The following is a 17,641-nucleotide window of genomic DNA, read 5'->3' as shown; positions in this document are numbered from 1 at the left end:
AATTTAATTTAAAATTGGATACATACATACAAATAAAGTATTTATCTGTCTATCTAATGTAACTATCTATATATATATATATATATATATATATATATATATATATATATATATATATATATATATATATATGTCTATCTAACTATCCATTTGTGTCTATCTATCAATCATCTGTCTAATGTGTATATCTGTCAATTTATCTATCCCTCTGTATCTATCATCTATCTATATATCTATCTATCTGTCTAATGTTACCATCTATTTTTATGTGTCTATCTATTATCTATCTATCTATCTATCTAGCTAATATGACTATTTATATTTTTTATCTCTCTATCTATCTGTCTAATGTGGCTATCTATTAATTTTTGTCTATATATCTATCTATCTGTTATCTAGCTAGCTTTCTATCTGTCTATATAATGTGTCTATCTATTTATCTGTGTCTAATTATTTGTGTCTATCTATCTGTCTATATATCTATCATCTATAATATGTATCTATCTATCTTATCTATCTGTCATGTGTCTATCTATTTATATGTTTCTAACTATCTGTGTCTAACTTTCTATTTGTGTCTATACATCTATTTATTCCTCACTAACTATCTATCTATCTATCTATCTATCTATCTGTCTGTCTATTTATATGTGTCTATCTCTATCGTATCTATCTATGTTATGTATCTATCATCTCTCTGTCTGTCTGGTGTGTATATCTATCATGTCTTCTGGCTCTCTGATTGTCTATTAAACCTTGATTCACACAATCTGCCTAAATAATGAAAAATAAAACTGTACACAAAAAAATATTTTGTAATATTATGTTGGAGCGTTGTCAGTGATTTACCTCACTGGCACCCAGATGTTAGTGCACCCTAGACTATTGCTCAAGCACTTAAATATTACGTCAGACTTGTAATATGAGCACTAAAAAGAGAAAGAATGTTAATGAACAATAGGGCTAACTAATATTGTTGAGCTCCACTTGTAATCCAGCCCTATGTAGAAGCAGACTTGCTTGATTTTATATTTATAATTCAAATTTCATTCTCCCTCCTGAAAGGAGGCTCCGACTGCCCCATATCCACAGATATTTTTTTTTATTCTGCTACGTGGGAGCAGCCTATCAAATACGACCTGTAGCAATATTCACTAGCCATTGGTTTTCTTTTTATTTCTGTATATTTGTTTAAAATGTAATAAAACTAAAAAAGAAACTGAAAATGTTAGAACAAAAAACCATTATATATGCCTGCTATAGTATTATACTAATAGTATTACACTTGATTCTTGCTGATTGTTTTTCTCTGTTTCCCTTGCAGAAGAAGTAAACTTGCTAGAGTCTCTTACATTATACTCTGCAAATCTTCTAAATGTCACACTCCATTCTGAAAATGACTGCCTCTCCTTGGAGATGGGACAGTACTCTACTCTCAGCATACCAACCCGCACGGCTTTTGGGGACAGGTAAGGTGCGGCTGAAGGTTATTAGATTCCTGAGAGCAAAACACATGGGGGCATATTTAGTGTCCAGAGCACTATATGGCAGCAGTTTGACAAGAATGTTATCCATTTGCTAGAGCACTATATGGCAGTGCTATATCCTGCATGTAGTGCTCCAATCACATCCCTAGGAATCTCTACAACACAAAATGTCATGGGAACAAAGCAAATTTGATAATAGAAGTAAATTGGATTTTTTTTAAAAAATTGTCTGTTCTGTCTGAATCACAAAAGAAACTTTGGGGTAAGCTGCCTGACAGTGACTTGTAGGGTTTTAATGCCACTGCTGGGTAATACAAGTATCACAAGGATACATTGATTTATTCAGGACAGGAACATCATTTTTTTAAACAAAAAAAAGAAGTATCTTTTATATTAAATAAAGAAAAAAGATGACTACACTATCCCTGTAATTAATTCTATAGGGTAGATTTATCAAAGCAGCTGCAATCTACCCCCCCCCCATAGTTTCAGGTTCCCCTAAAACATAAGTTAAAGGGACACTGAACCCAAATTTTTTCTTTTGTGATTCAGATAGAGCATGAAATTTTAAGCAACTTTCTAAATTACTCCTATTATCAAATTTTCTTCATTCTCTTGGTATCTTTATTTGAAATGCAAGAATGTAAGTTTAGATGCCGGCCCATTTTTGGTGAACAACCTGGGTTGTTCTTGCTGATTGGTAGATAAATTCATCCACCAATAACAAAGTGCTGTCCAGAGCTCTGAAACAAAAAAAAGCTTAGATGCCTTCTTTTTAAATAAAGATAGCAAGAGAACGAAGAAAAATTAATAATAGGAGTAAATTACAAAGTTGCTTGAAATTGCATACTCTATCTAAATCACAAAAGAAAACATGTGGGTTCAGTGTCCCTTTAAGCAGTGGTCTTAAGAGGTGGCGGACAGCAGTCATCCAGATCAGATCCAATCGGTAAGATTGAATCCCCCTGCTAGTGGCCGATTGGCCGCTAATGTGCAGGGGGCAGCATTGCACAACCATTTCACACAAAATGCTTGTGCAGTGATAAATGCCAACAGCGCATGCTAAATCGGATCATATCCGCCCGACACTTGATAAATCTACCCCTATGTATCTGCGTATGCATATGAGCCCTTCATAAATCTATCCCATGAATCTGCAAGTTACTCCTTAACCCAGTACCCTTCAAATTGAAATCAGGACCTCTTGTTCTGGTGATGCTCTATTTGCAAAGAATGCTTTTAGCATCAGTATTTAAAGGGACAGTATTATGTTTCTTTAATTTATGCATTGAAATTAATCAGTGCATTGCATCAAATCTGCTTGCAAAAGCAATGTTAAAGGGACATGAGACCCACATTTTGTTCTTCCATGATTCAGATAGAGGATACAATTTTAAACAACTTTCCAATATACTTCTATTATCACTTTTGCTTATTTCTCTTGGTATCTTTTGTTGAAGGAGCAACAATGCACTGCTGGGAGCTAGCTGTACACATCCGTAATCCAATGACAGCAAGCACATATGTGCAGTTACCAATCAGCAGCTATCTTTCTGCTCCTGAGCCTATTTAGGTAGGCTTTTCAACAAAGGATACCAAAAGAACGAAATTAGAAGTAAACTGGAAAGTTGTTTAAAATTGTAAGTTCCATCTACATTGTTTTCTGGTTCTGGGACACACCCTTTCAATGCCCTCTTTAGTGTTGTTTACCCTAATCTCAATTGAAATCAGTCCTTTATGTTTATTTGTATATAAAATAGCTGTTTTGCTCATTAAAACATCAACACATTTAAATGGGCCGGGCTTGCAGGAAGAGTAGACCTGCTTACATTATCTCTCTCTATACACAAAAATCCTCTCAACTTATCTCTGTCTATATAAACAAAGGCCATTATGTGTAGAGCAAACTATTGGAAATTGAGGTTGTGGTGCCTATCCCTCCCACACCCTCTATGAGGATGCATAGCTCTTCTATAGAGAATACAGCAGTATTCATATTTTCAGTAAAGGTGATAGTTTCAACAGGCAACAGCAGCTATTTCAAATGACAAAATAAAGGTAGAGAAGCTGTTTGTAAACAGTTTAATACAGTATACAGTACTCTCTCCTATTCATCTTTTATGTACAATTAGATTTAAAGGGACAGTCAACACCAGAATGTTTGTTGTTTAAAAAGATAGATAATCCCTTTATTTACCTTTCCCTAGTTTTGCATAACCAACATGTTATATTAGTACACTTTTTAAATCTGTGATTACCTTGTATCTCAGCCTCTGCAGACTGCCCCCTTATTTCAGTTCTTTTGACAGACTTGCATTTTAGCCAATCAGTGCTGACTCCTAGGTAACTTCACGTGCATGACCTCAATGTTATCTATAACAAACAAATGAACTAACGCCATCTAGTGTTGAAAAACAGTCAAAATGCATTTCGATTAGAGGCGGCCTTTAAGGTCTAAGAAAATAGCATATGAACCTCCTAGGTTTAGCTTTCAACTAAGAATACCAAGAGAACAAAGCAAAATTAGTGATAAAAGTAAATTGGAAAGTTATTTAAATTTGCAGGCCCTATTTGAATCATGAAAGTTTAATTTTGACCAGACTGTCACTTTAACCATTTGTTATAAATGTTCTCAATTCCAATTATTACACTAAATACATTTTAAAAACATCTTTAAAATAACCCAATTTAATATTTTTTCACTTTAAAGTGATGGTAAATTCTCTTCTTTATAAAATTGATCCCGAATTTTAGTGATATTTTAGAGCTGAGTTAATGAAGTTGCCCTATAAATTACTTTTTAATATAGATATAAAATTAAAATTCTACGCTCTCTGCTGCCCACTTCAAACACTAATTTTTCTGTGAGCTAACGGTTTGAATTGTTGTCCAATGAGAGCTCCAGCTACAACAAAAGTGCCATTTGGGGAGACAGCTGATTGGACATCAATTTAAATCCTTAGCTCACAGAAAAATTGACTTTTGAAGTGAGAGGCTGGAGCGCAGGTGTTTGAATTTTATGTCTATTTTAAAAAGTAAGTTATAGCGCAACCTCATTACAACTGATGAATACAACTCCATCTAAATTATCACTAACATTCCGGAGAGTTTACCATCACTTTAACATATTTTAAAAATACACAATTTTCTCCACCACTTACATAGCAAATCTGGAATATTTGTTCTGCATAGCTTTGTCCAAACAAATCATTGCTTGCTGCACATATGTCTGTATTATATTCCCACTGAGAGACGCTTGACTTACCTCCCCCAAAGTTGAAAAAGGCACATGAAAGTTAAATCTACAACGAGTCACAATATTTTGTACCTTGTGTAAAATAAATGTTCTTGCAATAATTACATTTATTTTATAAATAATAATATATATATATATATATCTATATCTATATACATATATATATATATATATATATATATATATATATATATATATATATATATATATATACTGTATATATATATATATATATATATATATATATACTGTATATATTCTCAGACAAAGACACATGTAAAGTCTGACAAAATTACCTTTACAACATCTCGTTTTGTTTTGTAAATAATGTGATTAGTTGAAAATATGTGAGGGTTTGCGAGAACGTGGTTGATAATCATGAACTATAGTAAGCAATTTTTGTTGCATATGAAACATATGTAATTAGTATGAGTTTAGTATAAAGGGATATAAAACCTTAAATATTTCTTTCTTGATTCAGATAAAACATTCAATTTAAAATAACTTCTAATTTATTTTTTATTATCTATTTTTCTTTGTTTTATTTGTATCCTTGGTTGAAATGCAGGGATGTTTGCTTAGGAGTAGAGATGGGCGAATGTTTTGCAACACTCGAAAATAAAACAAATTTTAACATCTGTTAATCTCGAATGTCGAATGTCTGACAACATCCTAACATTTGCTTAATGTAATAGTATTTCTAATGCTCTCTTTAAATGTAATATTCTATTTAAATGTTGCATAATTCAAATCGAATAATGCAATATTCAAAATTTGAATCAAAACATTTGTAATAGTATTGTTAATGCTCTCTAAATGAAATATTCAAATTATGCACTATTCGAAGTAGAAACATTTCAAATTGATAGATTTGTATATATTTTGTATCAATTTACTAAATTCCCTATGACATGAACTATTGAACTTCTGAATAGTATTTGTTAAATCAAATGTTACATTCAAAATTTTTAATGCGGATATTCGATCTAATTATGAACATTCGAAAAAGAAAGTAACATTGGAAATCGGATATAACATTCGATTACCGAATTTTAGTACATTTTTGTTCTTATCAACATCAGATTGTCCAAAACTAATGTCCACAGTGGACTATTCCTTCTACCAAGTGGAGTCACTTTAACCACATTTGCCCATCCCTACTTAGGAGCCGGCCCATTTTTGGAGCACTATATAGCAGAAGTTTTGCAAGAATGTTATCTATTTTGAAGGGCACTAGATGGCAGCACTTTTTTCCTGCCATATAGTGATCCGGATGCCTACCTAGGTATTTCTTCAACAAAGAATATCTTGGGAAATAAGCAAATTCGATAATGGAAGTAAATTGGAAACTTTTTTAAAATGTTATGCTCTGTCTGAATCATGAAAGAAAGAGTTTCATATAACTTTAATATTTGACTGGAATGCTTTTCAGATAATGTGTATATCTAGGGAAAGCTATACTATTCACTATCATGCCCATTTGTTCCTTTAGTTTTGCAGATGAGCTGTCTGTGCTGGCGATGCTACGATCATCTCTTGGAGAGGACACAAGTCTGGTTACCATCCTGAGTCTGCATGGAAAGGTGTTATTCGAGATCCGAATAACCCCAAATGCCTTTATCTTCATATCCCACCGCCGTGGACACTATGAGTGAGAGACCTATATTTATCTGGCATCCATAAATGCACAGAAATAGCACAAAATGTAGCATGCTGGGTATATTTAGTGCAAATTTGCCTATTGTATGTATAGATTCTAGACATTTATACTAAAATGTGATTATATAATAAGCCAAAACTATTATCATTAATATGATTACTTAGTTAAAATATTTCACATCATTAAAGGGACAGTAACAATTGGTAAAAACATTTAGTCTTCCAGTAGATTAACATATCAGCAGTCTGATCGTTTTAAAAAACAGATTAAAACCTGGTTTGCTGCAATTGTTTTTTAAATAGCCACTCTCTACCCACATTTACCTTATTTGGAGGAGCCAAAATGGGACTGGCGTTGCATACTTCTGGCCTTGCCACTGCCATTGTGTTAACAAAATTTCAATTTTTAGGCTTCAGCAAAAATTATAAGATAGCAAAACAATTTTCAGACTTAAATTACCGATAAAATGTATATTTATAATCTCAATGTTTGAATAAATATGTGCTCTGGCCATAGAACTACCTAGTGTGATGAAATTATTGTGTGTAGAAAATGTAGGGGGAAAAACGTCTCCATTTATCAAAGTTACCAATCTGGGAATCTGTCTGCCTGTGATCACGGCTAACTGATCGCATTTATCAGTGCACGAGCAGACGCTTATTCGATGCTGCCTCCTGCTCTCGCACAAACAATCACGCGTGAGCAGGGGATGTCAATCACCCTGGTCTGATTAGGCCAGGGTGGTTTTTAGAAAACCAGCTCAGAGTCTGATAACTGCTGCTTCTTGACTATTAGTTGCAGCCCCAATCTGAGCCATAAGTATCAATTTGGAAATAAATGCAAAAATTAATATGGAAAACAAATACATTTCAACAAAGATGAAAACTCCAAAACTAAGCCACAAATTGATGCAATTTTATTAGTAACGACCTTGATATAACATAATTTTTTCATATTAATGTAATGAGACCCACAGTGAGATGTACAGACATCTGTTTTTAGTTAATAAGAGTGAGCAACCAGACTTTCATGTAACAGACTAGACTGAAGTCTGTGTCTCTTTTTATAGTCGGTATTTAATACGTGCTGAACAAGTAAAATGTGCGGCTTGTGATTAAGCAGAAGTGAATGTTTGGCCATATTTGCACGTTGGCCACATTTTCAATCAAATTTTGAACCTTTGCCAAACATCCAAAAACCTGTTGTTGCAGATTATTATTATTTATTTGTAAAGTTCCGCCAAATTCTGTAACGCTGGATACATGAGATGGGGAACAAATTGACAGTGATACTGATACAAATTTACAGGATGAATGCTTAATTTTGTTATTTACATTTTTCCTTACATAGACCCCCATTTATGAAGCTGTGTATCCAACTTGGGGGTTGTTGCAGGGAAGACTCACTGTTTCTTAACTTATATGCAACCTCAGAGATTGTTGATGTCAGTCAACCAGGATGAGCTGTTCTCTCATCCAATTGGTTCCCCAAAACCGGGGGGCGGGGTTGCATGTGCAAAATTAGTCAGCTGATGCCCCCGAAGGACTGTGAAAAGATAATTTTTTTTGAGAACCCTGTTAACATGCAGTTTAATAAATGGGGACCGTAGAATACAAAATTTACAATAACAAAATGGTCATTTGTTCTATTAAAACTAGACATGTGTACGGACAAAAAAAATAGTTTCAGACATCATGAAAAATAGAAAATTCTTTCATTTTGTCCAATATTCATTAAGCAAGTTTTTCAGAATTTATTATCGAAAATCTGTTTGCGTTTTTTTTTTTCTTTCTAATGGAAACATCTTCAGGGCAGCATTGAAGCAGTGGGATAGCAGCTTAAACTTAAATAAAGTTAAAGTAGTAGTAAGTGCTACTGCTACAAGGCAGCATCAGCACAAAATAAATATTTATTTTAATGAGGTCAGGACTGACCAAGAACAGAAGTGCAGCATACATGCTTATTGGCTGCCACCAGAATCAATCAATTTAAACTTTTTTAATTGAAGCATTTTCCGTCTGCAGAAAAGTGTAACCTTCCTTTAGAGCAGGAGTTATCAAACCTGTCCTCCCTAACAGGCCAGATTTTCAGGATCACCTTTGGGGAGAGCAGGTTAATAATGATGTTTACTAATCAGCTGATTAATTCACCTGTGCTCCAATTCAGATATCCTGAAAATCTGGCCTGTTAGGATAGGTTTGAAAACCTCGGCTTTAGAATAGCAATTTTAACCGCATGAACATATCAACATTTTTTTCTCAAATGTAATTATTTGTTCATTTTTTGTTAAAGGTTCAATTGTTTATTATTTTTGTTTTTTAAAAATGCATTTTGTTTTTTTGTTTTTTTTACTTTTGTCTGAAAACGAATGCACATGACCAATAGAAACCTTTTTTTTTTTTTTATTAGAGATGATATCAAAAGTAACACTGATTCTACCATTTAAATGTTACAATGTGAATATTTGCTCACCCTGTGTTATGGTAACTGACTGCGCATATGTAGAGGTAAAGCTGTTATATCAGCTTGTGCTTTGTATTTTCTTTATGTCTCTCTCTGTCTTTACAGGTTCCCAATGCCCTACCTCACTGACGGCAAATGGCATCGCGTGGCACTCAGTATCTCTGCTAAAGGAGTGACGCTGTACGTGGACTGCAAACTGGTGGAAAAACTCCATTGGTTTAACTTTTTCGGTTTAGGAGTCAACACTGACGGAATATTGATGCTTGGAGGACTTATTGATCCGTTTGAAATTCCTTTTAAGGTAATTTTGCTGCATATAACTAATTCTTTATTTATGATTGCACAAATGTCACTAAATAAACGTATGTGATATAAACGTGTCTCCATTCCCCTATAACTGATGCTCCAAAGTTAAATCTAGTTAATTTATTTGGTGCACGGAGAATAGCCAGCTGTGCCCATGACAGTCACAGATAGTGATTCAGACCAGATGCAAACAGCTACTGAGCCCCGCTAACATATATGGATTTGTTTTCTGGGGGGTAGAATTTCTGCGAACCTAAAAGGGACTATGCTTTTCTTTGATGCATTTAAAAACGGGATATTTTACAATGAATTATAGTGTTTTGAGTTTCTATCTTAAGAATCCTTATTGCACAAAAGCTCACTTTCTGTTAGTTTAAAAAATGAATTTAAACAGGCATTCATTTACTATGCTAGCAGAGTGTGAAAGCTTTCTGAATGATTTGATACCTTGCTTGCTGTAATTGTTTTTCAGTGGCCAAAACTCTCCCCACCACTTGACCTATTTGCAGTAGCCAAATCCATACTTGTTATGTGTGTGTGTATGTGTGTGTGTGTGTGTGTGTGTGTGTGTATGTGTGTGTATGAGTGTGTGTGTGTGTATGAGTGAGTGTGTATGTGTGTAAGTATGTGTGTGTGCATGTGTGTGTATGAGTGAGTGTGTGTGTATGTATATGTGTGCATGTGTGTCTGTGTATGTGTGTGTGTGTATGTGTGTGTGTATGTGTGTGTGTGTATGTGTGTGTATGTATATGTGTGTGTGCATGTATGTGTATGAGTGAGTGTGTGTGTATGTGTGTGTATGTGTGCATGTGTGTGTATGAGTGAGTGTATGTGTGTGTGTATGTATGTGTGTATGAGTGAGTGTGTGTGTGTGTGTGTGTGTGTACGTGTGTGTATCTGTATGTATATGTGTGTGTGTATGAGTGAGTGTATGTGTGTGTGTATGTATGTGTGTATGAGTGAGTATGTGTGTGTGTGTGTATGTATGTGTGTATGAGTGAGTATGTGTGTGTGTATGTATGTGTGTATGAGTGAGTATGTGTGTGTATGTGTGTGTATGTGTGTGTATGTTTGAGAGTGTGTGTGTGTGTGTGTGTGTGTGTGTATGAGTGAGTATGTGTATGTGTGTGTATGTTTGAGAGTGTGTGTTTGTTAGTGTGTGAATATCTATGTGTGAGTTTGTGTTTATGCGCTATTATACATTGTGTATACTCTAAAATATTTTTTTGGTGTGCTATGCACAGTGCAAGTGTGTTCGGGTTTGGCCTAAACTAAAGGTGGCAACCCTCGCTGAGATGTATGTGAATAATCCCAGCCACTCCCCTAGAATGCCCACAGCAAACCGCTGGAGACACCTATCATTCTATCCAGCAACACTACTTTACCGTAACAATACAGATGTGAGAATGTTTATTAATGACATTTTTATAAACCATTTTACAAAGTGTTATGGTTGTAATTATTGTTTCTCCTGTTAAGTGTAGTCAGTCCACGGGTCATCCATTACTTATGGGATATTAACTCCTCCCCAACAGGAAGTGCAAGAGGATCACCCAAGCAGAGCTGCTATATAGCTCCTCCCCTCTACGTCACACCCAGTCATTCTCTTGCACCCAACTAATAGATAGGATGTGTGAGAGGACTGTGGTGATTAAACTTAGTTCTTAACGTTTTACAGGGGGTTCCGTTTGAACCCCTTCATTCCATTGATATCAAGCTGTTATCTTGGAAAGTTCTGTTTTTAATGGCTATTTCCTCGGCTCGTAGAGTCTCTGAGTTATCAGCCTTACATTGTGATTCTCCTTATCTGATTTTTCATTCAGATAAGGTAGTTCTGCGTACTAAACCTGGGTTCTTACCTAAGGTAGTCACTAACAAGAATATCAATCAAGAGATTGTTGTTCCATCATTGTGCCCTAACCCTTCTTCAAAGAAGGAACGACTTCTGCACAATCTAGACGTAGTCCGTGCCCTGAAATTTTATTTACAGGCAACTAGAGATTTTCGCCAAACTTCTTCCCTGTTTGTCGTTTATTCTGGACAGAGGAGAGGTCAAAAAGCATCTGCTACCTCTCTATCCTTTTGGCTTCGTAGCATAATACGTTTAGCCTATGAGACTGCTGGACAGCAACCTCCTGAAAGGATTACAGCTCATTCTACTAGAGCTGTGGCTTCCACTTGGGCCTTTAAGAATGAGGCCTCTGTTGAACAGATTTGCAAGGCTGCAACTTGGTCTTCTCTTCATACTTTTTCCAAATTTTACAAATTTGACACTTTTGCTTCTTCGGAGGCTGTTTTTGGGAGAAAGGTTCTTCAGGCAGTGGTTCCTTCCGTATAAAGATCCTGCCTGTCCCTCCCGTAATCCGTGTACTTTAGCTTTGGTATTGGTATCCCATAAGTAATGGATGACCCGTGGACTGACTACACTTAACAGGAGAAAACATAATTTATGCTTACCTGATAAATTCCTTTCTCCTGTAGTGTAGTCAGTCCACGGCCCGCCCTGCTTTTTATGGCAGGTCTAAATTTTAAATTATACTCCAGTCACCACTGCACCCTATAGTTTCTCCTTTCTCGTTTGGTTTTCGGTCGAATGACTGGGTGTGACGTAGAGGGGAGGAGCTATATAGCAGCTCTGCTTGGGTGATCCTCTTGCACTTCCTGTTGGGGAGGAGTTAATATCCCATAAATAATGGATGACCCGTGGACTGACTACACTACAGGAGAAAGGAATTTATCAGGTAAGCATAAATTATGTTTTTTCCTCATTGCAAGCGATTCTCATTTAATATATGAGATATCATGTAATGTACCAGGCACTTTATGCTACTATAGATAAATAATGGCAGGAAAGTCCCCTTACGAAAAGGTTAAGTGAGGCGCAATCAATATGATCTCGCTCTTACAATGAGGCATCTTGGAAAACTTACGATCGTCTGAGACATTTTTTTAAAGATTATTATCCCATTTAACCCCTTCCCACCATTAGGACGTTCCATGCCTTTCTAACTGCACTGGGCTTTAGCGTCTTCCTAACTTACTAATGGCTTCCTAGCTGGGATTGCAGCAGGTGGGCGCCTAGCGTCATAGGCATTCCCCCGACCTGATTCCACAGTTTAAATCATGTGATCGCATGAACGATTGAGTGATTTAAATGTTTACTTGTTTACATCCGAACTTTGTTCCGATGTAGACAAATAACGTCTGTGTGAAAGGGTTAAAGGAATTGCAAGTATATATATATATATATATATATATATATATTTGTTCTGACTTTCATCTTCATGTTTACCTTCCTTAAAAGCCAATAAACCAATAAAAGCTTAAAAAAAGGTATTTAGTTTTCAGGGGAAAAATCAGTGACTTGCGTATAACTTAGAATTGCTTTGTTTCGGATGTGCAGCAGCACGCTTTTATCTTTTTTTTTTTTCTTCTTTAAATAAAAAACCAAACACAAATTCTTTAGTTGTGAGTTCAAACAATTATCATTCCTATAAAAACAGTAATCAAATGCTCTGAAGCAGATGTAAAAAGGCAAATCGGAGACAGCTTGTGCGAATAGAGCAAAGAATGGAAAAATGTATTAAAGATAAAAAAAAATGGCTTCAAGATTTTGTGTGATCACCCCTAGTGTTTACTGCACTGAAGCTTTGCCATGTAAAATACCCTGTTGTGGTGTAAGCAGGACTGAGTACAAATATACTGTGTGTGTGTGTATATATATATGTGTGTGTGTATGTGTGTGTATGTATACACACACCTACACACACCTACACACACACACATATATATATATATATATATTTGTGCCAAAAATGCATTTGTTTCAATCATATGGATCTTCTTGTACTTAACTTAACAATAAGAAACATTTGAATGACCCAGCAGCATGATGGACATCATTTTGGTTAGTGTTTAGCTAACTATATATTATATAGAGTGATGCTATTGTTATAAGCGCTATTCAGGTTGTATATATGCATACATACATAAATCACAGTAGTGTCTGTGGGTTTTGTAGGTGTTTATCTGGAAGTGCTATTATTTCTATGAAGATATACATAAAAATTCCAGCTACTGTTTTTTTTTTTAAATGTATTTACTTTATTTGAAATGTTCTATTCCTGATGTAAATGGTTTCTTGCAGAAGTGTGCCTACCTCAACCAGTAGAACTGTGGGTATCACATTAACAAAGAGAAAGCTCTAAAGAGGAAAAGTAAATTCTCTTTTAAAAATACAGGGAAATCAGCACTCTTAAAGGGACATGAAACTCAAAAATGTTTCTTTCATGATTCAGATAGAGAATACAATTTTAAACAACTTTCTAATTGATACCAAGAAAATGAAACCGATTAGATAATCTGTTTCATTTTCTTGGTATCATTTGCTGAAGTAGCAGCAATGCACTAATGGTTTCTAACTGAACACATGGGTCAGCCAATGACAATCAATATATATATGCAGCCACCAATCAACAGCTAGAACCTAGGTTCTCTGCTGCCCCTGAGCTTGCCTAGATAAACCTTACAGCAAAGGATAACAAGAGAAGGAAGCAAATAATAGAAGTAAATTGGAAAGTTGTTTAAAATTGTATTCTCCATCTGAATCAAGAAAGAAACATTTTGGGTTTCACGTCCCTTTAAATATCATTAAATGTATTTATTTATTATCAAAAATAGCTTTATATAGCATATGTCTGTCTCTTTGTGACTGTGATACATATTTTTAAGGGTCTGCACCAATAGAATTTTGTGTTTCAGTTGTTCTGTATAATATTTCAATATAATTGTTTCTCCCATCATTTGCGTTAAATAGAAATGTGGGTGTTGCCTTTATCAGCGAGTATTAGTATAAAGTACACAACTTAAGCTACTTTATTTTTGCATCAGTTTAAATTTATCAACTTTTATTTAACATCTTTTTCCGAAAACCTGTTAATACTACTCAATATGCGTGAGGTTTTTTTTTAATTTTTTTTTTAAGTGTCCCTTTAAAGGGACAGTAAATTCTAAATTAAACTTTCATGATTCAGATAGAGCAAATTACTTGTTATCAAATGTACCTTGTTCACTTGGTATCTTTTATTGAAGAGTAAAATTAGGTAGTCTCATAAGAGCTCAGAAGTGTGCACGTGTCTTTAGTTCTAGATAGCAGCAGTGTTTTGCAACATTATTTGTTGCTTTGTTATTCAATGTTGAAAACACTGCTGCCCCAGAGTACTAAAGACACGTTAACACTCCTTAGCTCTTCTCAGCCTACCTTGTTTTACTCTTCAATAAAAGATACCAAGAGAACAAAGCACATTTGATCACAGAACTCAATTGTAAAGTTGTTTAAAATTGCATTCGCTATCTGAGTCATAAAAGTTTAATTTTTACTTTACTGTCCCTTTAATTATGTTTCAAAGTTGCCACTTTACTAGTCTACTGCACCTGAAGCTTATTTTGTGCTACTCAAATTATTTAATTTGTATCTAATCTTTTTATTACCTCTGCAAAAATGATCTTGTGCACATTCTGACTAAATCTAATGACTTCCTGGTAATGTAGTCATGTTTACATTCCTCGCTAAACAGTACAAGCATGTCAGGGGAATGTTACTGCAGGTCAGGAGAAAACACTTTACTACGGTGGAAAATAGATTTTTAACTCTTTATACGACCAGTTGAGAGGTGCCCTTATTCATGTGTACCGGTAAAATTACAAACTGATCTTTCTCTTATCGACCTTGGTATCATAAAAGGACAAAAATCACACGATCTACTTCATTAACCCCTTAACAAAAGCCAAAGTACCCTGTATGTTTTTCTTTCCATTGAGCCGCAATTGGGTTTTCGCAAACAAAAAAATCTGCTGTCTGAAGCTATTACGCTTATCAACATTTTCCGATGGTATGATTTACCTTCATTACTAGAAAAAAAGATACGTATCCCATAGAAAATAATAGAAGCTGAAAGCGCAAATTTGCACCTGGTTGCCATTCAACACGTAAACACGTAAAACAATGTTGGAAGCTGTTGATAAACTCTCAAGCATTACGGCATGCTCAACTAGCTGTAAAAAAAAGGAAAAATACACTTTTTGAGAATTAGTTCCCATTGAGATATTAAAGTTTGCAAACAATGCAAGCGTTTTTACTTTATACATTTAACAGCTTGTATTACAAGTGTCATTGTTTTACACAAGGCTGAGCGCAAAATAACACACCTCACATTATCCACTGCACTCAACTTGTAACCTAGCCCTGTGTGCTTAACTCTTGCAAAGGGGTTAAACACATAGGAAAAGTTCCGCCCTTTGTGGGTATACCTTTTTGCATCAGAATACAAAACCAGTACAAACAACTTGTTTGAATATATAATGAATCTGTTGATATGTCATTATGTCTTCTGAAAATGTATCTTTTGTGTGTGTGTGTATATATATATATATATTATTTTTTTATTTATTTTTTTCTTCTAAGTTAAAGGAAAGAGGTTTGGGGTTTGACCTGGCATTGATTTCTATTTGGTTATTTGGAGTTTGACCTGGCTGGCATTGATTTCTATTTGGTTATTTGGAGTTTGACCTGGCTGGCATTGATTTCTATTTGGTTATTTGGAGTTTGACCTGGCTGGCATTGATTTCTATTTGGTTATTTAGTGTTTGACCTGGCATTGATTTCTATTTAGTTATTTGGAGTTTGACCTGGCTGGCATTGATTCATGTTTGGTTATTTATCCTTTTCAGGGCTCCCTACAGCAGCTGATCTTTGTTATGGGAGATCCATGGGCAGCCAAGAACTTCTGTAAGAGCAACAATAAAACTTGTCTGAGCAGCTTTCCAGCTGATCAGTTCTTGAACTTGTCTCAGAGTGAGCGCAGAAGGCACCCAGATTGGATGTCCAAGGTATGTAAAGCGTCACAAAAATGTTTCTAACAGTGGCACCTGCTAAAACAATAGGTTAATAGCTAATGGGTTTCTCTGTTTAGGATATGTTTGATGTAAAACAAAAGTATGGCATTAAAAAGCATTTAAAAAATTAAATTCATTTTTAATTAAAGGGACATTTCAGCCAAAATGCGAATACACATGGATGTATTTCAGTTTTGTATAGATTGAAACATTTCTGTAATATACATGAATTAGCAAACATGCTACTAATAAAAGCTATAGGTGTTTCCAAAGTGTGCACCAGCATTAAAACAAAGCTCAGAGAGCCTAAGGCGCTTGTTCCATCTGGTAATGACTCAATTTGTTAATTGCTAACATGATACATCCCCACTGGCACTCTGAGCAGCTGCAGTATTTAAAATGCTGGTTCACTGAGATTTTCTAGCTATGTTTCACATGCACATGCAGAGAAAAATGTTAACACTAAACCAGTGATAACTTGTACTAGAATTATTTTTGCTAATACTGCATGTATATTGCAAATATGTTTCTATTCAAAAATGCAATTCATCTATGTGCATTTAAATGTTGACCGGAATGTCCCTTTAACTTAAATTAGGGATCGGCACAGATATTTGTCACAAAAAAAGATAAAAATCTTTTGTTTCATTGAGTATTTTTTGGAGCAGAGACGCAGCAGGGCAGCAATAAAGTTAAAGTATTTGACTACTGTTACCAGCAACAGAACAAGAGAATGAACCAAATTTGAAGAGAAATAAACTGAGAAGTTATAAAATCGTTTGCTCTAGCTAAATCATAAAAGAAATAATTTGTGCTTTATGTCCCTTTAAGCGGTGAACGCAGCTTTGGAGCCCTTGCAGTGCAGATTTGCTCATGTGAGTCTGGATACGCAATATAAGAATCATACGACCGCTGCTGATTAACCTATCACTCATATTGATTGATAGGCCGTGCTCACACATGATTGGTCGAGCAAGAGCATGAGGGCAGCTTTGCACAAGGCATTCCTTAGAACATGCAGGCATCCGTGAAGATGGGTGGACAGGTTCCCAAGTTAAGAAGCTTGTCCGTGACCGTCCGTCACTTTGCCCGTCACTTTTTCTTAATTTATGAAAATTACCTTAAAGGGAAAGAAAACACCAAAAAATGTTATTGTTTAAAAATATAGATAATTCCTTTATTTACCATTTTAGCCAATCAGTGCTGACTCACAAATAACTCCATGGACGTGAGCACAATGTTATCTATATGAAAAACATGAACTGACGCCCTCTAGCTGTGAAAAATTGTCAAATGCATTCAGATAAGTCAGTCTTCAAAGGCTTAGAAATTAGCATATGAGCCTACCTAGGTTTAGCTTTCAAGAATACCAAGAGAACAAAGCAAATTTGGTGATAAAAGTAAATTAGAAAGTTGTTTAAAATGACATGCCTTATCTGAATCGTGAAAGTTTAATTTGTACTTTAGTATCCCTTTAACTGTGGGACTAAATAAAGAGGGCAGTTTTTTTTTTCCAAACAGTTCTTAGATTAAAAAAAAAGGCAATACTTATTTTATTGTTTTGGAATGTTAAAT

General features: G+C 35.0%; 1 protein-coding gene across 1 annotated transcript in view; it reads left to right on the top strand.

Annotated features, from left to right (window-relative positions):
- LOC128642637 (collagen alpha-1(I) chain-like) overlaps positions 1-17,641 on the top strand; it is a 509,301-nt gene that overhangs the window by 262,468 nt on the left and 229,192 nt on the right. Inside the window, exons 2-5 of the mRNA XM_053695420.1 lie at positions 1,325-1,469; positions 6,236-6,394; positions 8,972-9,167; positions 15,902-16,060. Of these exons, the coding sequence (XP_053551395.1) occupies positions 1,325-1,469; positions 6,236-6,394; positions 8,972-9,167; positions 15,902-16,060 (659 nt within the window). The remainder of the gene's footprint in view (positions 1-1,324; positions 1,470-6,235; positions 6,395-8,971; positions 9,168-15,901; positions 16,061-17,641) is intronic.

Source organism: Bombina bombina, chromosome 12, assembly GCF_027579735.1.
Source record: "Bombina bombina isolate aBomBom1 chromosome 12, aBomBom1.pri, whole genome shotgun sequence".
NCBI lineage: Eukaryota > Metazoa > Chordata > Amphibia > Anura > Bombinatoridae > Bombina > Bombina bombina.
The sequence above is the reverse complement of the archived record's forward strand: the minus strand, read 5'-3'. Positions and strand labels throughout refer to the sequence as shown.